The sequence below is a fragment of the Mytilus edulis genome, chromosome 6, assembly GCF_963676685.1.
Source record: "Mytilus edulis chromosome 6, xbMytEdul2.2, whole genome shotgun sequence".
NCBI lineage: Eukaryota > Metazoa > Mollusca > Bivalvia > Mytilida > Mytilidae > Mytilus > Mytilus edulis.
This window is the reverse complement of record NC_092349.1, coordinates 46995810-47022301: the sequence shown is the minus strand read 5'-3', so window position 1 is coordinate 47022301 and position 26492 is coordinate 46995810. Positions and strand designations below refer to the sequence as shown.

General features: G+C 30.9%; 2 protein-coding genes across 3 annotated transcripts in view; both read left to right on the top strand.

Moving 5' to 3' along the window:
- LOC139527771 (myb-binding protein 1A-like) overlaps positions 1-16093 on the top strand; it is a 51951-nt gene extending 35858 nt beyond the window's left edge. For both annotated transcript variants that reach the window (XM_071323436.1, XM_071323437.1), the window contains exons 28-36: positions 1404-1466; positions 4029-4099; positions 6155-6206; positions 6899-6970; positions 8427-8471; positions 11236-11301; positions 12797-12892; positions 14122-14231; positions 15698-16093. In XM_071323436.1, the coding sequence (XP_071179537.1) occupies positions 1404-1466; positions 4029-4099; positions 6155-6206; positions 6899-6970; positions 8427-8471; positions 11236-11301; positions 12797-12892; positions 14122-14231; positions 15698-15791 (669 nt within the window). In that variant the 3' untranslated portion in view covers positions 15792-16093. The remainder of the gene's footprint in view (positions 1-1403; positions 1467-4028; positions 4100-6154; positions 6207-6898; positions 6971-8426; positions 8472-11235; positions 11302-12796; positions 12893-14121; positions 14232-15697) is intronic.
- A 2609-nt stretch (positions 16094-18702) lies between these two features.
- On the top strand, positions 18703-25757 carry LOC139526427 (uncharacterized). Its single transcript, XM_071321575.1, has 4 exons — positions 18703-18750; positions 19472-19535; positions 22026-22523; positions 25510-25757. The coding sequence occupies exons 1-4, from the start codon at positions 18703-18705 to the stop codon at positions 25755-25757; spliced, it is 858 nt and encodes a 285-aa protein (XP_071177676.1).
- The last annotated feature ends 735 nt before the right edge of the window (positions 25758-26492 follow it).

The following is a 26492-nucleotide window of genomic DNA, read 5'->3' as shown; positions in this document are numbered from 1 at the left end:
TTAAAATACTCATTTAAAAGCTTGAAGCAAAATTATTGTTATTAATGGATATAAGAAGATGTGGAAAGAGTGCCAATGAGACAACTCTCCATCCAAGTCACAATTTGTAAAATTAAACCATTATAGGCCATTATACGGCCTTGTCATTTCCCTTTCTGTGTCATTTCCAAATCCAAATCCTACTATACATTTATAAATATGTCTCAATTGACAGTGTTAAAAAGCTAGACATAGGTATGCTGTTTCCAGCATCTGCAGCGTTGTTGTCAACAATGTATTAGGTTGTGATTAGGTCTAGTTTGTGGGTAACCACTAGTGGTAGGTCAATGATATTTGGTATCGGTTGTACTAGCATTAATGGAACATCTCATTTCCATGGAGATTAATTGTCCCTAACCCCTCAGTCATGGTCTATTGACTCTTAAACTTTTGCTTAATTAACATGTATGAGTTTGTGATTAGGTCAGTTTATGCGGATCCACTAGTGATAGGTCAATGATATTTGGTATGCAGTTGTATAAGCATTGGCATATCTCATTTCCATGGAGATTATTTGTCCCTAACCCCTCAGTCATGGTCTATTGACTCTTAAAACTTTTGCTTAGTTTACATGTATGAGTTAGTGATTTGGTCAGTTTATAGGGAACCACTAGTGGTAGGTCAATGATATTTGGTATGCAGTTGTATAAGCACTGGCATATTTCATTTCCATGGAGATTATTTGTTTCCGCCGCCTTTAGTCATTGTCTATTCGACCTTGAAACTTTTGCTTACTTTTCATCTATTGAATGCAGATAACTAATATGAATTTGCATTTAAAAGAACAAATGTATAAGATTTTACCTTAAAAATATTAATATTTTTACTAGTGCAGATAAACTCATCATAGATACCAGGACTAAAAATTTACACTTACACCAGACGCGCATTCTTCTACAAAAGACTCATCAGTGACGCTCGAATCAAATTATTTTTGCTTGATTTTCTAATGTTCTTAGATTGGCATTTTAAGGGGAGGTAACTCTGAAATAGTGCATTTTCTGAACGAATCTACATAGAATTTTGCTTTTTTGTATTTTAGCCGGGAAAAATGCACGGTGACCCTATTTTCTTTTGACATTCTGAAGGCATTTTCCAAAAGCTATCTTGAATTTTATTTTACAATTATATCATTTAGTTTAGCTTCTATTCACATAATGATGTTTTTTCCTGTATAATCTATACAAAATTTGTCATTTTGTCACAACCTGTAGCTTGAGAAAATGCGCGGTGACCTATTATTTTTATTATATTTTTCAATATATACTATGTTTTGGCAAAGTATGAAAAAATTATATCATTTTTAATTTAGACACCCATACCACCTTAAGTTAATCATTGAATAATTTTCATTCATTTTGTAGACAAAATTATTAATAAATGTGGAACCCAGTGACATTGCAAAACCCAAGAAGACAAAGTCAGAGGTAAGTTATTTCGGGTTAGTAAAATGATTCCAATGGACAAAACATATATACAGAATGTGGTGGGGTTAAACATGTTAGCAGGATCCCAACCCTCCCCAGAGCTGCAGATAAGAATTCACAAATTGGGGTTTTTACCCACCATTTTTTTATGTAATTGAGTGATGAAGTTTTTTAATTGCATTATTAATTCTAATTCACCCCTCAAACATACCTCAAATTGGGGTTTTCACCACCAAACTCCTTAATGTATTGTTTTTTTCATCAACACATATTGAATATTTAGGCATGTTATATATATATATATATCAACCCCAGATGTTTTTCAATTTTAAATATGTATCTTTCTTTGTATATGTGATAGCTGTTTTATTTGGTTTATTCACTGACAAGCAATTGTACATTTTTGTGTCCCGTTTTAAACGTTCTGCCAGTATTGTATTTTCTCACAATTTCTATAAATTGCAGCTGGTGTCACTATAGTTGGACAGTAACTGATTACCTTCTAGATCCCATATGATTACCCTTCAGTTTAGTTGGGATAAGTGTGGCTAAGTGTTTTAGATTATATGTAATATATATGAAATTTAGGTGCTGTAAGAAAGTTTTGCCAGTTCTTTCACCCATTTGCCAGATTTGCTTTTGAATAAAAATAATAAGTAGTTTCAAAATTTAAGATATAGCCCAAAAACCTTGACCAGATTTATAAGGTGGTTTAATGATGGAGACCACATTCAACTTAATTTACAAATAATTCTCCAACATAAAATAAATAAATGACAACTTTATACTGCACAATAAGACAACTATCTTAAGCATACAAAACAATTAGACCAAAAACGCAGAAAGTGTCAAGCTGCATTGACGTAAAAAAACCAATATGTGTATTCATTTTTTTTTCATTTTTTTCATTTTATTATTTTTTCATTTTAGTTGATGAGTGATATCAACTAAAATGAAAAAATAATATATAAACTAAAATTATACTTGAATGTTTCTGTTCAATTTAATTTACATAAATCAGGGTTAATTAGTCCCTTATTAGAACTTTTGGTTTCCGATGCTTTCCAACTACATATTATGTCATAATTGATTAGGCCTTTCACTTTTTTCAACTGATTTCGTTCTTGACAAAACCCTGTGTTTATCTTTCTAGCAATGTTCTCAATATTACGTTAAGGTACGCAAACACAACCGTGATTTCGATGGACACTTCTTAAAAACACTAGCTGAGTCTTGTTATCATCATAACTATCCATTAGGCCTAAAATAAAATATTGTTTGTTTCCCCAATCCCGACCGACCCTGCAAAATTGGTGCTACTCATAAAATTTTATTGTCAAAACTAAGTGAAAAATTATTTTATTCATTTTGGATTTTCAGGCTTGCCGGATCGTCCGATAATGTCAAGCTTTTTGGAAAAATAAAATTATTTCCCTACCTACCTACCCACACCTGACTTGGCAGGGTCGGGATTGGGGAAACAAACAATATTTTAATTTAGGCCTTAGCTATCAAAAAGAAGCTGAAAACATGCTTCTATTCAATAATTTTACCGGACATTTACTTTCATTTTAATTCATTTAATGTATTAGATGTTTAATAGCTTTTCCTTCAATAATTGTAAAAAGAACAAAAATGGAATATCAAATGCACAGCATTAGAATATTGTAGGCTGTTGTTAATTTTGATTTGATATTTAACCCATTATTAAGAGATCAGGGTTATATATATATGTTCCAGACCGTATGAGTATTTGGACCGTATGCGTACTTGTTCAAAATACGCTTACGGTCGGACCGTACGCGTACGGTCTGACTAATATTAAGAAGTTGGTCAGGTTTAATACATACAAATGTATATATAACAAGTATCAAAATAACTTCTATCTCAAATTAATATAAAAATTTCAATTATGGTATAAATTGAAATAAAAACTTAATATTCTAAATTTTAAAAAAGTCACGCTTATTTAATCTGTTAATCTCCTGTCTTAAGCATGTCAGTAATTCATTAATTTCAGCCAAGTATGCTCATTGAAATTCTCGGAAGTAAACATAATGTGGGAGGACAATTGTTGAAGAATATTTAGGAACTTTACAAAAAAATGCATATGCAAAGGAACATGCATGAAAATGTAAAAAAAATATGACGTTCCTTGTGGAAGCAAGTATCACCTTGGGCCAGAGTAACACAAACCGATTCACGGATATAAAATCAAACAAATATTCAATTTCAATTGTTCGCTTATTCACTTTATCCATCTTATTGTAATAATAACAATTTGTATAACTAATAATAATTCAGGATTTTGATAAATATTTGTTTGAATTTAACCCATATGATCCCAAAACATGTATGGTCAGCTGGACCGTACGTGTATACTCATACGGTCCGACCGTACGCGTATGGTCAGACCGTACGAGTATAAGTATACGGTCCGGACCGTACGCGTACGGTCCAAATACTCATACGGTCTGGAACATATATATATTGTTTATATTGTTTACTCAGTTTGTTTCATTTATCAATATTTGTTTTACATAATTTTGATTTTCTGGACAGGAACATGAAAGATTACATAAAGAAGTTATCAGAATATTGGCTGAAGAATTAGAGATATGTTTAACTAAAAAGTAAGAAAAAAGTAGAAGCATACTGCCTTAATGTATTTAGGAAAGTATTTAGATATAAAAAAAGAACATGTATGATTGCCAATGAGACAACTGTCCACAAGAGACCAAAATGACACAGACATTAACAACTATAGGTCACCGTATGGCCTTCAACAATGAGCAAAGCCCATACCGCATAGTCAGCTATAAAAGGCCCAGATATGACAATGTAAAACAATTTAAAAGAGAAAACTAACAGCCTTATTTGTATAAAAAAAATGAACGAAAAACAAATATGTAACACATAAACGAATGACAAACACTGAATTACAAGCTCCTGACTTGGGATTGGCACATACATAAATAATGTGGCGGGGTTAAACATGTTAGTTTATATATCCCAACTCGTTCTGTATGCCTGTGTGTGTTTTCCTATGTCATAGATTTTAACGAACGTAATCAATGCATCACTGGGAAATTATTGTTTCAGGGATTTTGATACCATAGATTACTTAAAACTTTACTTAATTCTTTTAAAGATGCAAAGATTTGTTTATTAAATTTGGCTGTACCTGTAGAAAACTTATTATAAATGGTATTTCACATCCTAAATTTTACGGTAATATTGTACTATGTGATCTGTGTAAATTCATCTTATAAGGGTTATTGTACCAATATTGTAATTAGATCTCTGAATATAGTTAACATTGGCACTAATATCGATTTTGTCATTAGCAAATTAAAAAACATAACTAAATTGTATCTTCTTTTGAGGCGGAATGTATAGAGACACACACATGTTAATTTTTATCTCTAAAGAAGTCGCTCAACACTATCCTACTACTTGTCAATACATTTATTTTTGGCATTGCACAAGTCATGTCTTCTCTGCCTGTTCATGATGTTAAAATACTAAATCCCTTGGATGTGTTTTAAATTGATTTTAGTCTCTTATGCATGATTTTTTATTATTAATTGTTTTTGGCTATTAACTAGCTGTCAGTAACTGCGAGTACTCTCAAATCGTATTTTCTTGTTAATTCAACCTGTTGATACTTTGTATAATGTTTTTTTGTTATTTTAATTTATATGGATCTTGTCTATATACCAGCTTTGATTATTTGGAATATCTACTAATTTTCACTTCTTCGTACTACATTTGTATAAAAATCAAGATTATTCTCCTTAAATCTGTACAGGGAAGTTTTAGCTAGCTTTGTTTGTATAGTTTTATTATTGATATTCACTCCAATTTGTATCTAGTGTTAAATTATGTATTTATATGACAGAACTTTCTTGGTATTCCTAATTATTGGAAGAATTTTATACACATAAGTAGTATACCTAAAACTACTTTAAAATATCTTGTTGTTCGGTGTGAGCCAAGGCTCCGTGTTGAAGGCCGTACATTGACCTATAATGGTTTACTTTTATAAATTGTTATTTGGATGGAGAGTTGTCTCATTGGCACTCACACCACATCTTCCTATATCTAGTAAATTCAATAAAACATCAACCAAACTATACAAAAAAACAAAAGACATTAACCAAACAACAGAAATTATCAAAAGACATCAACCAAACAACAGAAATTATCAAAAAACATCAACCAAACAACACAAATTATCAAAAACATCAACCAAACAACAGAAATTATCAAAAGACATCAACCAAACAACAAAAATTATCAAAAAACATCAACCAAACAACAGAAATTATCAAAAAACATCAACCAAACAACAAAAATTATCAAAAAACATCAACCAAACAACAGAAATTATCAAAAAACATCAACCAAACAACACAAATTATCAAAAACATCAACTAAACAACAAAAATTATCAAAAAAGACATCAACCAAACAACAAAAATTATCAAAAAAGACATCAACCAAACAACAGAAATTATCAAAAAACATCAACCAAACAACACAAATTATTATACTGTTTTCATAATCAGGGGTGTGCGCCAAATACAAAAATGCTCTGAACAGCTCATTCTCAAAGGGAAAAAAATAAAAATTGAATTGTTTATGTGCTAAATGAATCAGCAATGCATATTTTTTTTCATTTTCAGGAAGAGTAAAATAAATATGGAATTCTTTACCAACCTTGTTTCCAAAGATCCAGTGAGTAATTTTATTAGACTTAAGAAATATCAAAATACACACACTCCAAACAAGTTTGAAATAGTACATATATTGCTGTATGAATTCAAAAATCAGAAGAATTTTCATGATTCATGCTAAAGTTTTAGACATCAATAAACCCATGTTTGTTTTGCACTCCATTACAGCAGCAACCCAACATTTATCAAAGAACAATTAGAAACATTTAACAATTATAGACTAGTATTAATATTGAAAAAAATGTAAATATTCTTCAATGTCTATTGCAGAGTGACATTGAAAATATGGTAAATAAGAAGTGTTTCCCCTTTACAAATATTTCTAAAATACTGTTAATTTAGAAATTATTGCAATCATTTCTTATTACCATTTTTGAAGAATGGGCATGAATATGATATTACGTAATTTAATTTCATGAAAATCGGCATACAAATATATTTATCTGATATCTGAATGCATGTTTTTATTGTTGCCTTATTCAACCAGTTGCATTTTTTACATTAACAAAAACCTCTTAATAATTTATGAATTTACCTTATTTTTATTAATGCATTGGAGAAAAAAGTAAAATCACAAAAATACTGAACTCTAAGGAAAATTCAAAATGGAAAGTCCCTAATGATTACTTAACCTTGAAGTCGTAATGTTCGAAAGAAAAAAAAAATATTATCCCTCTATTTTATACATTTCAGGCAATATACTGGCCGTTATCTAAAACATTATTTAAAATACTGAAAGGGGATGATCCTAAAGGATTCTTCAAAGTAAGTATATATGATATATAAGTTGATTTACTATACTATACGATTAGCTACATATTACATCATTAAAGGGAGATATAGCACCAAGGGCGGGATGGAGATAATTCAGAAATCTATCAGGTTTATATTTATTTAATTTTGCAAAAGGTCAAGGTAAATTTGCCAAGTATGTGTTCAATTTTTTGTACCTGAGTTGCTGATTGTGGAAGCGAGTCTAGTAACTTATGGATATGAAGGTCGGTCATCCGCCTGTCTGTCTTTCTATTTGTCCATTCATTAGTCTAAAAATCTTGGATGGACAAATTTTAATGTGTAAGGAAATATTTGTCAAACCTTTCTTGGCTTCTTTGGAAGAGAATGGTTGAATTTTTGGTTTATCCCTTGATAATGTTGAGTTTGCACTTCCTGTTTGCTGATACTTTGAAATTTTACATCACTGGCTGTTCAAGGACAATTTTTGTCATAGTTTTCTTGGATTCAATGATTTTGGGATATGTCAGTCATGCTTCAGTAGAGATAAAACCTGCATCAATTAGATGCAGTGACACATATTCAGACACTGTATTGGTCTAATTTCTACATTCTCTTTTCATAACATTGTTCCTCACATGTTGTGGCAGATGTAAATATTCATTAAACAAAACAGTTATGATCACTTCCACACTGACCTATAGGAAGAAGACAGTTTGTTTGGTCCAAACTCACTATTGCAATACCAATTTATAGCATTGTTGTTGTTCACATTTTTGGAAAATTAAGCTATCAGTGGCATGTTTCCGATACCATTGACCAGAACTTACAGAAGTGGATTATTTTCTCCGCCTTCCGCACTCGATTTCATATTTACTATTTTACATACTAACTGGCATCTGCTTGTATAACGCTACACTCGAACATACAGTGTTGTAGTCGGACAGAAACCAGTTTACAATACATACTTTTTATGACGATATTTCAATAATTGCAACTGATCGCCTATCTTCACAAGTTATGGTCAAATTTTGCGAAGAGTACAGCAAAGGTTGGAGCTTTGCGTTCTCAGCAGGGAAAAGTCAGCTCTTACATTTTGGTAAACCTACAACTGGAACCGATGTGATTCTATATTTGTAGGCATTTGGTCCTGTTTGTGAAAAGTTTGATATTGAAGGTTATACTGGTTTTTAGGGATCACAGGTTGACTAGACTCTGCTCAGTATCAGCAAAGAGTCTGTGTTTGTTCTTCAATTCTGATTTTCAGTAAGCTCATCTTAAAAAAATGGCCATCACCGTTTTTTTTTTGTGATCATGCATCGTCAGTCATATGAAATCAAACGTGATCACAATCATTCTAAGTATATTTAGTTTTAAAACTATTTAAGCATTTCTGCCGATTAACAATGATGATTGGCCTGACCATAAAAGCCAAGCATAAAAACCTCCAAATATTTCACAATATTAATATTATTGTGTTTATTTACAGATCCAGGCTTGTTCCTTGTTAGCTGTGATCATCAATACAAATGTTGTGAGTATATTGATTAGGTAGAACAAAATTAGGTATTTTATTTTCAAGCTGTCTAAGAAAATGTAAGGAAGAATGTATAGACCACTTATATGTTTGTATCTATATATCTTACCAATAAGTTTTGTTTTGATCAAATGCAGTAATTATATATTAAAAGCATTAGATAGTAATTATTGGAAAATACATGGAAATGGAAGAAATTCATTAGTGCTGCAGATATTAAACTGAGAAGGAAAAATGTTTGTTGAATTGTTCCTTGGCAGTTCTAATTTGGAATAGTGTTAAGATTCCCTAGATACAGAAAATGTTTCAAATATCATATGACTGGAAGTATTATTATTTTTATCTCATTGTTTGTATTGTCTTATGAAAAGTATTGATGCTGTAATGTTTATGCCCTTTGGTGCTCATAATTGGAAATAAAATATCATCTTCTTATATGTGAAACGCAATGTTTATACTAAGGAAGTACAATTTTTTACTGAATATTCAAAGGAAATATATTGGTTATTAATTTGAATATGATATACAACTGCTGGTGGGCAGTTGTTAAACAGTATACATGCAATAACATTCACTTTTGACAAAATCCTATCAAAATTAGATATGGTCTTTGCTATGACCAAATGAATGTCTAGCTCGATTTTGATTTTTTTTTGCTTTTAATTTCGTTGAGTTGTACACCTTTTAAAGGTAGAAAAAGTGATATTTAAAGCATTTTCTTTTCAATAACATGAATGAATATGAAGATTAAATCTTTATATTTTATGCTCCACTTACAATGGTAGAGGGGCATTATCATGATTATGTTTTCTGGTCTGTGCGTCCATTTGTCCGTGCGTCTGTGGGTCTGTCCGTCTGTCTGTCCCGCTTCAGGTTAAAGTTTTTGGTAAAGGTACTTTTTGATGAAGTTGAAGTCCAATCAACTTGAAACTTAGAACACATGTTCCCTATGATATTATCTTTGTAATTTTAATTATAAATTAGAGTTTTTAACCCAATTTCACGGTCCACTGAACATAGAAAATGATAGTGCGAGTGGGGCCTGCGTGTACTGAGGACACAATCTTGTTTCTCATAATTCTCTCATGAAAAAAATATAAATTTCATATTGGGTTTGCTTTTTTAATTGGTAGGTTTTACTTCAAAGTACATTTGTGGCATTTTTTTTATGAAACCTTTTTCTTTAAATGGCATGTTTATAGTGCAATGAACACCTTTGATAATCATTCATCTGTTGATCTTTTGATCTCAAGTAAATTAGTGTCATAACATCTGATTACAGGTGTGCAACAATTAGAATAATTAATTTGCAATTTCCTTCAATGAGACAATTTGTATTCAGAGATGATTCAGCTTATTTCTGAAAGCAATTATTTTATTATAAAAAATTTGATGAGATTGTCAGAAATGAAAGACAAATAAAAATTATAATTTCATATTGGTCTTGTTTTTTTATTTCATAAGTATTAATTCAAAGTACATTTGTGGCTTTTTTATGCAACCGTTTTCTTTAAACGGCATGTTTAGGACCCAATTAAAACTTTTGATGATCTTTGATCTGTTGATCATTCAATCTCTGGTTAATTCATGTAATTAGTGTCATCACTTCTGACAATTTATATTCCAGAGATAAATGAGTTTAATTCTGAAAGCAATTATTTTATCAAAAATTTGTTGCATGTTGTCAGAAATAAAAAATAAACATGTTAGGGAAAATGAACACCATATGAGTATTTTCAAACATCTTAAGTTTGCTTCTGATGGGTTCAAATTTCAGAATCTAATATCCACAATTTCAAGAACCCAAGGACATGTAACTTTTGCTCAATCCACAAAAATTGATACCCATGTATGGGCAGATCCATCATTTTTTAAAAGGAGGTGGTTCCAACCCAGGATAAAAGGGGGGAGGTTTTCAAACAACATATGTCCCCATTCAAATGCATTGATTATCCAAAGAAAGGGGATTCAATCCCCATAAAACTCACCCTTTTTTCACTTTTTTTCTTTTGAAGCAAACTGTTCAAACATCCTCAAAGGCAGCCATAAGGAACATTATTTCAAGAGAAAAAACACAATTCATGGTTGTATGAAGAGTAAATTTATCTCAAGTTTTATTGAATTTCATAGCAATTAAAGCCCATATGGAAATGTCCTTTTCGATCTTTTGTCGGGGTTGCAATTTAAATTTTGATGCTATACATGTGTGCCCCATGATTTGTTGAAATGATAACATAGCTTTGATTATGTCATGTTAGTTTAGTTGATTTTGTCAGGTTGCTGTAGACTCAAAGTAGTGTTGGCAAGCTGTATATGTTTTTAGATAATATGGCATTTATTAAATTTATGCGAGTCTAAAAAGTAAAATCATAAAAATGCTGAACTCAGAGGAAAATTCAAAACGGGATGTGACCTCATCAAATGGCAAAATCAAAAGCTCAAACACATCAAACAAATGGATAAAAACTGTCATTTTCCAGACTTTTTACTCTTAGTCCTTAAGGAGGTAGACCTAGGTTAAGGGAAATAACTCTTAAAATCATCAGTACGTTTGTGTCAACCATTTTCAAAAACATATTCTAAGCTTCTAGGTTACATAGATTATTTTTAATCTGTTTCAGGTAAATGCTTAAAAAACATTGATGAACTTGACTTTTACAAACGCTTAACTGATTTAAAGAGTTATCTCCCTGAACCAAGGTCTACCCCCTTAAACAGAGTTTTATTATAATATATCAAACATAAAACATTATATTTTTAGCAAGATAGTTTGGAAGAATCTGAGTGGGACAACTTAACAACAGAGTCTTTAGAGGCCATTGAATATGTAAGTTTTTATTTATACAAACATTGTTATTTGCATCACAAAAACACTGAAGTAATGTGGTCATTTGAATGATTGTTGGTCCCTAATTGATTATTTTGAATGGTTCAATATTGTTAATAATACAATGGAGGAACGGGTATGGTGTCTAGTGAATGATTAAATGCGTAATTTGGGTATGGTGTCTAGTGAATGATTAAATGCGTAATTTGGAATGATGAAAGTGTGACGATTACACTGAACTTGAAATTGTAATTTATTGGTGAGCAACTTAATATTCCATGAAAAACATAAGATGGTGGCAGTATAACATTAAACTCTACCAATATCGCTGCACACTTGAACAATTACCAGTAATATTTCTTGACAATGTATCCTTATTTTTTTAAATTGACAATATTAGCAAACATGGTTTTCTTGTCATTCAATACTCTCAGAATGCTTGTTTATTTTAAAATTAATAGATTCAAAGGCAAAAGATTGTTGCGGGAAAGATTTAAGCTTTTGACAATATTAATATGAAAGGATATACGCTTCATGATCAGTAGTGGTTATTTTTTAACAATACTCCATTGAGTATTTAAAATCTCAGATATTTTATGTTGACTTAATGCTTTTTGTTTCATCAAACATAAAATATGCATGCACTACAAGGTTCTAGTTTTCTTGTAATCACGTTTGCACGATTTAACACATGCATTTATACACACTTCAATGGCAAGCTATTCCCAATAGAAAAGAACACATTTTAATACTTAAATCTGTTTTTGAATAATACAAATTGTCTTATCTGAAATCTGGGTCGTGTTTGAAATATAATACTTATAGTACAAAACACTGCATAGCAGAATGATATGTATTGCTATGAAATAATCTACCAAAAAATTATAGTACATGGACTTTTAACAATATACTACAATTATCTCAAACTGTTGTATCACAAAATTCCTGTTAATTCAAAGTAAAATTTTTAAAGCCAATGGATAGATCTGCATTAAATTTACTCCTGATATTTAGAATTGCTCTTATCTAAAATTTATTTTGTCATTCTGATCAAATTTGAAATACTGAAAGCCAATTGTAAATATGAAAAAAATAAAAATGCCAAAGGAAAATTTTTAACTTCTATGTAACAAAGTAGTGTTATTGAGGTCTTTACCTAATCATCAATAATTCTAATATTCTGTATTAAGCGTATATATACTAATTACCAAACAGAATCATGAGGATTTTAAGTCACCTTTTTTAAGACTTCTACATATACTGGACATAAATGCATTTCTTTAGTATTCACTCCTTAAAGTTATATTTATTTTAGCCGTATTTGGCAAAACTTTTAGTAATTTTCGGTCCTCACTGCTCTTTAACTACGTACTTATTTGGCCTTTAACCATTTTTTTTACTCGAGTGTCACTGATGAGTCTATTGTAGACCAACTGTGCATCTGGCCCAAATATAGAACTTCAATCCTGGTATCTATGATTAGTTTATTTTACAGGCTGTGAGAAATATGGACAGATTTCAAAAGAGTAAATTACTGGAAGAAGTAGTTATAGTTCTGAGCAGGCTGTTCCAAATGTCAGAGAAAGCTGTGGTAAGGATTGTCATGTTTGTATACATAAAGGCAACAGTAGTAAACGGCTGTTCAAAACTCATAAATCCATGGACAAAAAACAAAATCAGGGTAACAAACTAAAACTGAGGGAAACGCATTAAATATAAGAGGAGAACAACGACACAACATTAAAATGTAACACACACAGAAACGGACTTAGCATTAGACAAAATCCTATGAGAATAACAAATATAACATCAAAACCAAATACATGAATTTGGGATAGATATACAACTGTTCATTTTCTCTTGTATAATTTGTAATTCTATGGCCATTGATCATGACTATACTGTTTGTGTTTGCTCAATGTGAATTGTGGAATGAAGATCTTTATTGTGAATTGTGGAATGAAGATGTTTATTGTGGATTCATTATTATTTGTTTCATACCAACTTTCATGGATTCCGTGGGTACAGGTTAACCATGAATTAAAATCTCCAATGAATCAGAAATTTTCTGTATCCTTTTATGCAGACTTTTGCTAAACCATTTAAACCACGAAATCAAATATCCAAACATAATAGTTTTCTTTAATTCACGAAAAATTGCCTGCAGTTTCAATCGCCATAATTATTATTATTTTTTCTTCAAAAAATCAAAAACGGTGACTGCCAGCAGAAAGAAACCCTGCTGACTGTATATTGCCTTGATTGTGACATTGATTATGTGTTTCCTTGGAGTTTTATTCATGACGTCAATAAAGATTAATGGAAGTTTTTATCTGCTCTGTGCCCACTGTGATCAGATAATACTGAAAAAAATGCTTTTGAGCTGAAGTGTACTCAAGTCTTTGTAAATAACGATACTCAAAGTTTTTATGATGTTTTTGTTACTGCAAAATTTACAACAAGATAGGTTTCTCAAAAATTGCAGCTAATTTCCTAAAGCTTGTAGACTTTGGTTAGCTTGCTTGCTTTGTTTGTATATTGAGATAACATTCAATCAAATCATAACACTAAGTATACAGGTTTGAATATGCCTATATATATTGTTTAAAGATGTCAATCTTAATTACAAAGCCTAAAGGTTAAACTTTGTTCAAACAAAGCAAGCAATCCAACCAAAGTTTTACTCTACAAGCAATAGGAAATTAGCTGTAATGGTGATTTAATATTTTGATAACAGTATTTGTATGTAGCTTTTCCAGAATTGTGTTTTTTTTTGTTTTTTTTTATAACTAATACTTCTTATTGTAATCTTTCTTACAGCTGTCCAGAGATATAGTTAAAATTCTGTTATCACATAAACAGAAGTTCAGCCCAAATGTTAGAAGGAGGTGCAATATAGTTATGAATAAACAGCAGGCACACATTTATAGGTAATATATTTGGTTTGTCTAATTACTATGGATTCATTATTATTTGTTAGATATTAATTTTCTTGGTTTTCGTGGGTACAGGTGCACCACGAATTCAAATGTTCCATGAAAAGCATATTTTCAATAGGCTTTTTTAAATATTGGAAAAACCACAAACTCAAATATCCACGAATATGCAAGTTTTCAGCAATCCACGAAAATTGATACCCACGAAAATAAATGAATCAACAGTACGAGATAATAAAATACTCTCATATAGTTTATTTTTTAAAAATATTATTCATTTTAAGAACTAGCTATGTATAGATTAAGCACTACATCAAATGGAATAAAATGTTGTCATTCAAGTCCATGATAATAGATATTTGAATTTTGACTGTTGTTTCCTAGAAAGATTGGGTTTTATTAATTGAGTCAGTAACTGGGTGAATAATATTTATTTTACACATACAGGTGTTTTGTGTAAATTTTTTATTGGTTTAACTTTCATAATGAGCACTACCATGACTACTAGTAACAGGCTTTATTTAATTATGATAGATAGCCTAAAAAGATCATTGCGATTGACATAATTTGTCAGTCCCTAACCCCTCAGTCATGTTTCATTGACTTCGTAATTTCTGCATAGTTTAAATACTAAGTTTGTGGTAAGGTCAATTTAAGGGAACCTCTTATTGTAAGTCAATGTATTTGGTATTCAGTTGTATTAACATTTTGTGGTTCTACCTGCTCAGTTTAGATGCGGTAATCTACTACATTTTGCCTGGATAGTAATTCTCATTGTGGGTAGTATTTATCATGATTTGAAGTATAATTCTCATTGTGGGTAGTATTTATCATGGTGTGAAGTATAATTCTCATTGTGGGTAGTATTTTTATCATGGTGTGAAGTATAATTCTCATTGTGGGTAGTATTTATCATGGTGTGAAGTATAATTCTCATTGTGGGTAGTATTTATCATGGTGTGAAGTATAATTCTCATTGTGGATAGTATTTATCATGGTGTGAAGTATAATTCTCATTGTGGGTAGTATTTATCATGGTGTGAAGTAAAATTCTCATTGCGTGTATTATTTCTTATTGTGTGTAGTATTTCTCATTGTGTGTAGTGTATTTCTCATTGTATGTAGTAATTCTCATGGTGTGTAGTGTATTTTTCATTGTATGTAGTATTTCTCATGGTGTGTAGTGTATTTTTCATTGTATGTAGTATTTCTCATCATGGTGTGTAGTATATTTTTCATTGTATGTAGTATATCTCATGATGTGTACTGTATTTCTCATGGTGTTAAGTATATCTCTCATTGTGTTCAGTATTTCTTATTATTTTTATTATTTCTCATTCTGTGCAGTTTATTTCAAATATAAAACTTCTTACAACTTGTATAAGAATTATTTTAAATATATGAATAATTGAACCACGATCATGACAATTTGCAAATAACTTAAAATGTTGTTTTTGCAGTGCCCAGTCACAACAAAAGAAAAGAAAATCAGATACAGATATGAAAACAGAACAGATATCAACAGACAAGAAGACAAAAATAGAAGAACAATAAAAATATATATTAAACGTGACAATAGTATTTTGCATTTGATATATCCTTTCCTTTTCCCATGTGAACAACCAAGTATAAGTAATTTATACAGGACATATATCTATAGGGATGGATGTTGGTCATATTTTCCCATATCAATGATGAAAGAAGTAACATTAACCTACAAATAAATCAGGGTCTTTTTGATTTCATTAACCTTAAAATCGAACTTGAAAACTCAATTTATATGAAAATGGGTCATTAGCTGTAAGTCCTGTGTCTTAAATCCATGTGAAATGTTAATACAATGATAGCAAATGTTTTAGGAACACTCCTGCTTCATCTACCTACAATGATCTGAATGTTGCTGATTTCTTATTCTTCCTCCATGATAAACTTTTGGTCTCTGTTGATGAAGGACCAAACATTATTTTTCATAGTTGTAAATAGAATTATAATGTTTTATTGTTTCACCTGCAATGACTTATAGGAATTTCAATCTGGTGGTGACAGTAGATGGGTTTTAAACTTTTTGTATTAAGCTATATATTTCAGAGGATAGCAGATTTTTAGGCTACATACTTTGTGTATATACGTACGTTACAAAGTTTCTGTCTGTCATATGATCATTGTCCTTGACCTTATTTTCAAGGTTCTTTGATCGTTATAAAAAGAAAATTAGTTTTGTTTTGGTTAGAGTATTTCTCACTTATAATGAGTAATAGGATAATTATATGTAGTGTTTGGAATGATTGTATCATGTACATGTCTGTCTTATATGTTTTATCTGACCTTGACCGTATTTCAATGGTTTATTGCATTGGTCAACGTTAAGTTCTTTTGATTAAGTTGGGTTTTCTAATACAAAAGCAATAGATCAGGTCAACTAAATTCTGTGTATGATATGATGGTAAAGTGTTAAGTTTTGTCTGGCAGTTGTCACCCGTCTTTGACCTCATTTTCATGGTTCATTGGTTAAAGACAAGTTTCCAGGTCAGGTTTATTTTTCAGATACCATAAACCATAGGTAGACTATATTTTCTGTTTGTAATGATTGCAAGGTGTACATATCTGTCTGTCTAAGTTTACCTCATTTTTATTGATCATTGATAACATAAGTTTATTTGTTACTTGAAGAAAAATTATCTTTAGAAATATAAACTTAAAAACATATCATGAATAGTCAAGCATCTTTTGCACTCTTGTTCTTCTGTTAGATTCCAGCTAAAGATGAAGAATTGGATCTTTTTAAATCTACCATTGCCTATGTACATGTGTCAGGAACTTATAAATAATGATTTTTTCGAAAAACTAAGGATTTTCTTATCCCAGGCATAGATTACCTTTGCCGTATTTGGCACAACTTTTTGGAATTTTGGATCCCCAATGCTCTTCAACTTTGTACTTGTTTGGCTTTATAAATATTTTGATATGAGCGTCACTGATGAGTCTTATGAAGACGAAACGCGCGTCTGGCGTACTAAATTATAATCCTGGTACCTTTGATAACTATTAAAACAGTTTGTGATACATCATGTCAGTATCGGATTCAGTATATTAAATTTAAAATTACTGTATTGATAATTTGTTTGGGTTAATTCTTCAATTGCTTATGCTCTCTTTTTTTGCGAATTTAAATAATCCCTTTCCACAAAACCACCTGTCACTGTTTATGAAAAAGGGCCTATATTAAATTATACTAAATAAATTCGGACTTTGTTGTATTCACTCATTAAACTATGACAGAAAATTACTACACATTTTTTTTTAAATTAAAACTTAAAATAATAATGCTGTGATCGTTAAATTAAACATAAAAAACGTATATCAATTAGACAAACTTACTTTGTACAAACGAATTTGGGTGTTCTCAAATACAACAATAGTCTATATATGTTTAAAACTGTAACTCCATTTGAAATTCAAATGAAGATCGTTGATGTTTTGTAAAGGAGCATATTCCTGTTAATGAAATCCGTTTGAGCGAATAGCCAAACACGAAATACATCCATCAGAATATGAAATGCCATATGATGTTTTAGAATAAATGATAGTACATTGAAATTGACAATGTAAAAGTTAAAACAATCTAGTTTGTCGTAAATTGTATGTTGACCTGAGTCCATGAATAAACAAAACTGGAACAGACCTTCAAGTTAACTGATAATTTCAGCCCTGAAATGTGAGCTCTAAAATAACCTTTGTTTATCAGTCAATTTTGCGGATTTCGTGTTGCTCAGTCAAGTTTGTTATATGTAAAAAATGTTATTGTTGTTTATTTTCATCCTTTTTCCTTTAGCCATGACTTTTTTTATTGCCCTCTTTCTTTTCTCATTTTAAGTATGGATTGTGGTTCATTTGAATATAAAAACGGATAGCTTTTAGGGATGCACTTTTGGTACCTGTTCAGATACCGGCAATCCGCAGAATCTTGCCAAATCTCAGGAAACCAAATAATTGATTAACATTCTGGAATTGATAGCTTTCCATACCTTGCCCTGGTTAAGCTACATTTGAGATTCTTATCGATTATTTAGGTATTAAACGATTCTATTAGGTTTGAAAAATTCTTTTGACCTCCATAACTACAGTAACATTATTTACGTCTATACATAATAGTCTTTAGCTTTGCTGGTAGTCCCAAGGTTTCAGCAGCAAAGTACTGTAGTACAATCTCAAGAGTACAACAGACCCGACACTAGCATACGCACACCAATGTTTTAATGATATCTAGGAAATGCGTAATAATGTATTTCTTCTGTGTAGTTCTGATACAATATAAATTTATCAGTTTTCAGTATTTTTGTGTATGTGCATATGGTGCAGTATGAATGATACCATTAAATTTAATTGTTATATAAACAACAGTCTTAAAAATATTCAAATACCATGTTTCTTGAAGGTCTAATTCCAAAAAGTAGACACATATGTCATGGTAACGAAAGGACATCTCTCCTGTTACCCAGTAGCCAGTACCGAAGTACTGGCATGAAAATACGGATTTTTTTGTGTTATTAAAATTTACTGTTACAAAATGATAGAAATTATTATAAATTAAGGAATGTATCTCCCTCATGCAAAGCTCTGATTCCTTTCACAGATTTGGCTATACTTTTTGGACCTTTTGGATTATAGCTCTTCATCTTTTATATAAGCTTTGGATTTCAAATATTTTGGCCACGAGCATCACTGAAGAGACATGTAATGTCGAAATGCGCATCTGGTGCAAGAAAATTGATACCGTTAATTTTATAACCTTATTTATATGAACATATAGATTAATCATGTCATTATAGGAAGATCTTGTTTGCATACCTATCGTGTCGTATTTCACAAATAATGAACGCCATAATGCGTTGTTTTAGCTTTAACGAGTTTTTCTCAATAATACATTTTGTACCTTCCCGATATTTTAGTTATTTCAAGATTAAGAAAACAATATAACTGTGAATTTCAATTAAAAAAAGCAAAATCCTTTTCTTTCAACACAAATAATTTCTTGTTGAAAACATGCATAATAGATCTAGAACGGCTTTATACTACCTTATTTCCATTAGTAAATGCATCTGAGTCTCAAAGGGCCAAATGAACTTTAATAATTTCATTTGAAAATCCGAATATCAACATATTTAGGATTTGATAAGAATTAACTTCTCAGATATATATTCATGTAAATTCAGAACTGAATATTTGGTTTGCAGTCAAAACAGAACTGTTCAAAGGCTTTGTTTAAAAACAAAATCAGTATATTGTTGTTTCGTACAGGTAAGTAACAACTACCGAACCGTCTGAACAGATCTAAATTAAATGCAAAGAAAATGTCTGAATATTATTGAATTTACAACTGTGGACATTCAATTAAAAATGCCGTTTCAGTTCGAAATTGGTTATCAGTGGTCTGTTATTCAATAATATGATGGTAATGTAAAAAATTTGACCTAGTCTACGTTAAAGATTTATGCAGTTTGATTATGCTTGATGATACTAGTATTTGAAGAAAAAAATTCAACCACATACTATTTCATTCCAACCTCACCACCACTCTCTATCCAATCCATCCTGTAAATATTGGTGTCATAGATTACCCTACATCCTGCATTGGCGCATATACTTCTTCTTAATATTTTATTCCTCTCTATTATGCAGTACTCTTTGTTTCACCATGTACATGACACGAATGACCATCAATTTCTTCCTTCGTTCTTTGAAAAGCTGCAGTAAAAAACAAAAAAATATTTATTATTCTTATAGGTGTACCTATACTGTTCATTGTATGTTAGTTATATACCGAGGTTTCAAATTGTTTGATATTATAGACATGAAGTATAGATGAAGCGAAAAATATTCGAAATATTTATGCAAAATTAAGATTGATAAATATGTTTCAATCAAGGTAAGTGATTTTTCATCGTGTTGATTGATATTCATATATCCATTCAACATAAATTGCATCAATCAATTCCACAAACGAATGATATTTCCCAGCAAAGAACGTTTAACCTTTCAGTAAATACGGAACTGCAAAAACACAGTTTTAGAATTTTTAGTAGCATTTTGAAAGTTTAATTATTTAAATTAACTTTGACATTATAGCATATATTTTAATTTTGAGTAAATGAAAGTGTCTCATATATGTTTTGAAGGCAGGGATCTAATATTGTTGTAAAGATGTTTATATTGCTTATATGATGATGTATATTGAATCGTGACACTATGATAAACTATTTACTTACTTTATGAATCAAAATTCCTTCTTAGAAACTTGAAATTTAAACGTTGAACACAAGTCTATTCTTTTAACTTAGTATTGTCCATTGTGCAGTGATAAGAGTTGTATATTTCCGCCAGAGACTCAAATGCTCCAATCACTTATATTTTCTTCGAACAATAATGTAAGTACGTAGCGGAAAATTGTGTATTGGACAAGAAATGATGGCTTTCTTTTTCAATGTAGTATGATCGTCTGTTTGAAACCTGACAATATTATGAAAATATTCTCTCCTTCTCTCTTAAATACAATTCTCTTTTTATTGAACACTATGGAAATAATGGATACATAATAATATATTGTATATATTTTATAATTTTGAATACTAGCAATTACTTACTAGTTTTCTATATGAACATACCATCTAATGTTTAACGTATATTAAAAAAAAAATAACAAAATTTAAAAATCAATAGTTATGAAAATATACAGTATAACTAGCCCTTTTTGTTACAGTTTTATTAGTATTCAGATGTATAGCAGTCAATGTTTAATTCTTAATAAAAATGTAAGGATAAATAAAGGCAACAGTAGTATATCGTTGTTCAAAACTCGTAAATTTATGGACAAAAAACAAAATCGGGATAACAAACCAAAACTAAGGGAAACACATTAAATATAAGAGGAGAACAACGACACAAAATTAAAATTTAACACAAACAGAAACGGACTAAGCACCAGACGAATTCCGATGGGAATAACAAATATAAGGATAACTTGGTAAGGCAAAGGTTGTCAAATTAAAATTGTAGAAAATACACGTATTGAATATGATCGATAAGATCTTTTCCCCAGTAGATTAAATTAATAGAACTAATTGAGTTGATCAGCAGTGGCACAATCTTGCTCCTTGTAAATTTTGGTTATATAATTGAATTTATACAATGTAACTATTTGTAAAGAATCGATTGAATAGATACATATAGTGAATACAAATGGTGGCAAATTAATACCCAATTAAAATTGTTTGGTCTTACAAGTTTACTCAATTGTCTAGGTTAGACTATGAAATAATAGATAACCTTTCCAATAACATGCATAAAGTGTCTATCAAATCGATTGTCCAATACTGTACCTCTCTTCAAAAAGTACATAAACAAATCGAAATTCTTCATGTTCTGGTATTACCAACTTTGTTGATGGAGTTGAAACTCTAGCTTTTTTAATTTGTCAAGTTTTTACTCACTCACTCTGCATGATGCATCATCATTAACGTTTATGTTCGTACCCAGTCTGTGCTTTAAAAATATACGCTTTTGCACAGCCAAACAGATCCCAACATGCTCGTAAATTTTACCTGGGAACATTTAAGTAAATAGATGACCAAAAGCTCTATAGAAGCACAACAAAAAATTGTCAACCTTTTTTTGTTTATTAGACAAATGGAATTTTTGTGGTATGAATCTTCTATTATTGTAAATTGTCTAGCTAGTATCGCACAAAAACATGTCAAAAATAATATATTCAAATACATATTGTAATTGCAGGGAATATTTTGGAAGAAGTGTGGATTGTAACAGCAGACAGTGGAGAGGTTGATTATAGGACTCCAAATGTTTTCAACTATTACACCAGTTTATCAACATTTCAGATATTTCCCGCACAAAGAAGATCTCTTAGATTTCGAATTAAAACATCTGATGCCGCTTTAGTTTTACTCTCTGCTGCAATCGATCTACAATCTCCGGACTTTTATGAGGTATGCATCGGTGGAGCAGAAAACACAGCAGTATACCTACGTAAACTTGGACAGAATGTAACAAACTATTATGAACAATATGCGTTTAATGGTTATGGTTTGTTAAGCTGTGAAGATTACAGGTTATTTGAACTTAATTGGGGAGTTTCCAGTACAATAACTCTGTGGTCAGAAACTAAGGGAATTGTCATGAATTGGACTGACAGAAATATACCTATAGATGTACAAGGTGTCGGACTTGTGGGCGCTTGGGGGTCTGACGGAACATGGGTTGTGGAGAACTTATGTAAGTTATTTGGTTTGAATGTGTTACTAGTGAATAAAAAAAAGTAATAACTGTTTAAATGTTAAAATTTTGTATACAATTCATTCTAGTCAGTATCTATATCTATTGATTAAATTATGCAGTGTTACAGCAGCTACCAAATTCATGTATACACTTATACGTTAAAATATATTGGCATTGTAATTTGAAAGTCTTTCATCTAGTACGATGATATTTGTTCAAGGTAATGACCAATTGAACAACATTTTAATTTATTTTGAAACTCTTCGATAAGAATGATCGTTTCATGTATAACCTTATATTTACGAGAAAACTTAATTAAAAGAAACTTTTTTAGATATATATTTCTACACTGATGGACGTTAATACAATCCACGTGAATTAACACTGGAATTAAATGTAATTAAAAGGAAAAATGATGGAAATTAGAGTAGATATTCAATTATTACTTTCAATAGCATTTGCAGGTAAAAGACTGCAGAACAAATGCATCTATCCTTTTGCAATTTTCAATCGGCTATATAACAATTGATCTATCACTGGATCGATGTCATTGTTTATGGGCTAACTATAGTATCAAATGATACTTCTAGCGTGATAATCTGAGTGTCATACTGACAAAAAAATAATTTCGATTAATATTTTTTATATATCCAAGTAAATGCAAATGTGTACAATTAAAGGTCATGGCCGATGATTATCTGCTTGCATTTGCCTGTTTTGAAGACTTTCGTATTTGCAATGTTATATTAAAAGTGGTATTGAGAAAAAAATAATTCTTAAAACATTTGGCTGACTTAAGATCTCGGTGATGTATGTCCAAAGGAGTAGGTTCAGTAAGACCCCTTTTTGGCCCCAAAATATATCAGTTTTGCAAAATTGTTAAAATGTAAGCTTTTAGTTAATTATTGGAAAGAATGCTTCTGCTACATGAATATGGGCTGTTTTTGACAATACATTGCACATATATCGAGTACTAGCATCATTAAGTCATGCACAATTTTAGCATTTTTGTTAAATTTTAGACAGTTTCCGTCTTAAATGAAAGTGGCCGCATTTGTGTTCATTCATAATATTGAAATGTAAGTTGTATTTGATGATAATACATAACATGTATAAAGGTTGAGGATGAACACGGATGCGGCCAATTTCATTTTTGACAAAAACCATCTGAAAAGTGACATTTTTTGGCATATTTGATCGATTATCATATTAAGCTAGAATGAGTTAAACTCTTTCACATAAGCTAATTGAACCAACTGAAATAAACATCTAAGTTTTTAAAAAGTGTCTTAAATCTTTCGTCAGATGAACTTGAAATTTGAGGCCAAAATCGGCCCTTACCGGACCTACTCAAATATTGTTATTTTTATGCAATAACTTCCAATGGGTACAGTAAAAAGTAAAATCATGTTTCTTTTGTTCTTTGTGATAATCAACAACGATAATTGAAGGAAGGAAAGAGAAACACGAACAAAGAAACACTAATATAAAGCAATATACCCCACCGAGCAACACGAGCCAAACCAAAATCTGGGAGGGAGCAACGGTCCTCAGTTTCCACTACCCGCATAATTCATGTTGTTCATTACTTAATCCGGCCGAATAAAAAAAAATGTAACAGAATATGATAAATGGAACATACTCATTGCGCTATATGTGACACATCTGATGTGTAGATGACCTTTTTCATCAAAAACCTTTGTTACATTGTAAGCAACAGGCTTCCATTATTTAGTAGTACAGCTGTAATATAACAATTACAGTTAAAAATTAGCCGCAAAATATTTATTTATTGAAAAAATATAGCAATATATATTAATTGCAACATATTTACATTTTATGCTAGGAAAGATCAATTGAAGTTTATTGAAATATTTATTAAGTTCATGTTTTGTAACAATGACAAATTGATCTTATAACTAAGCCTGTTATCATTAAAGTATTTATATGATGCTTAGTTTTACATGTTTTAAACATAATCATAATGTTTAAATTATGTTCGTCTGTGTGGACGTTGGGTGTTATAAAATATGAAAAACAGACTCTCGGCAGAAAAGGGTGTTTAACTTAGTAACGTAATTTGCATGTCAATACCTAAATTAAAAGACAATTGGTATTGCGTTTTGTAAAAATGTAACGGAGAGACGATATTTTCCAAAGTTCTCCTTTATATTCACTTTTATCAATATAAAAAAGGGAAATTAACAATGATACCAAAACTCTAAGGGAAATCCAAAACGGAAAGTCCTCTATAAAAATACCGAATTCAATTGTCACATTTCTGACTTTGTACATGCATTTCCTTGTGTTGAGCATTGTGGATCAAATCTAGGTTTATAGATAGCTAAACCTCTCACTTGTACGACAGTCGCAAAGAATTCCAACATCAAATAACTGTTCAATCGAAAATATCGAAAAGGTGTTCCTATCATATCTGATACTTAAAACAAAGTATTGACACTTTTAGTTTGATGCATATTTATGTTATCACAATTCCACCTCTTTAGCCGATTATGACATCACCGAAAAATACCTTCAGTGAACAACACGACAAATGGTCGGATTGCTGAGCCCTTTCGGGTAAATTGCTATCAAATATTTTCAGGATTTGCTTATTCATTTCTTTTCTATGTAGTGCTTTTTTTTTAAAACTTATTGACTATTGGTCGTCTTTCTTTTTTTGTCATGGCGTTGTAAAAGGAAGCAAAAGATACCAGAGGGACATTCAAATTTATAGATCGAGAACATGGCTTAAAAATACCGTCAAATATACAAACAATAGTAAACAAGACACAACATAGAAAACCAAAGATAAAGCAACAAGAATCCCACCAAAATCTTGTGTTGATCTCAGATGCTCCGGAAGGATAAGCAGATTTTCCTCCACATGTGTCACCCGTGAGCTGCTCCTCACTGAGTTGGTTATGTCAACTTGGTATCTTGCATCATCTTTTATAATGATGATCTATCTTCTTTTTTGTAGCTCTATTCAATGGTCAGTACTGTGGTGCAAATGGGATATATGGTGATATGGTCATTCTGACCACTTCAATGGATTCCAGTATAATAAGCTGTGCCTTGGAATGTGCATTACTTCAGAATTGCATGGGAATTAACATGAATCATAAAATCAAAGAGTGTCAGTTTGTCGCTAGAGGTCAACCGGCATCCGCAAAGTGGAAAGGGATTAATATAAGTTGCAAAACTTGTTTCCCAATCCACTATAAATAAATATGTTTAAACTAACCGGTGGTCTGGTATGTTGATCATGACTGGACATTTTACACAAAATGCGTCAACGAAAACTTGTGTGTAGGGGGGTGCATCATTTGAATACTGTGTTGCTGGCTTGCCCTGCTTTACTATGCGTTTTTATCTTTAAATTATCTGGGAAAAAACAAGAATAAAAAGTTGAACATGTATGAAACATTTCGTTAATGCACTTAAATATAGTGAAAATAAAAGAAAACCATTGTTTTGTGAATCAAACAGTCCTATGTTGAACGATAAAATCTATCAACTTGCTAGATATCTATTATTTCTAATCCTATCAAAACACGACAAAATAAGTGTTTTACTAAATATATATAAATTAGATTGCTCCTTTCCTTGCTTGTTACCTAATAAAAAACCTCACCATTTATAGCAGGAATGAAATATTGTACGCCAGATTTTTGGTTTGTTAATAATTAATTTATAATTATGACAATATTAATGATAATTCATGTCAACACAGAAGTCCGGACTGCTGGGCTGTTGAAACCCCTGGAAGAAAAATCCCACCAGCAGTGACATCAATCAAGTGGTGGTAAATAAAACTCCTTATAGATGCCCCGCCCAGACGCAATCGCAGTTTTGTTTGAACGATCTCTGCAAAATGCTCACCTAAAAAGTTTGAATTTATACAAAATCTGTCGGTCTTACAATGCATTTCAATATTCCATTACAAAAAACCCAACCTACTTA

Coding starts and splice junctions, on each gene's coding strand:
- LOC139526427 (XM_071321575.1), top strand. CDS start 18,703: ATGGTAACGAAAGGACATCTCTCCTGTTACCCAGTAGCCAGTACCGAA. Junction 18,751..19,471: donor ACCCAGTAGCCAGTACCGAA/GTACTGGCATGA, acceptor TTTGGTTTGCAG/TCAAAACAGAACTGTTCAAA. Junction 19,536..22,025: donor TATATTGTTGTTTCGTACAG/GTAAGTAACAAC, acceptor TTGTAATTGCAG/GGAATATTTTGGAAGAAGTG.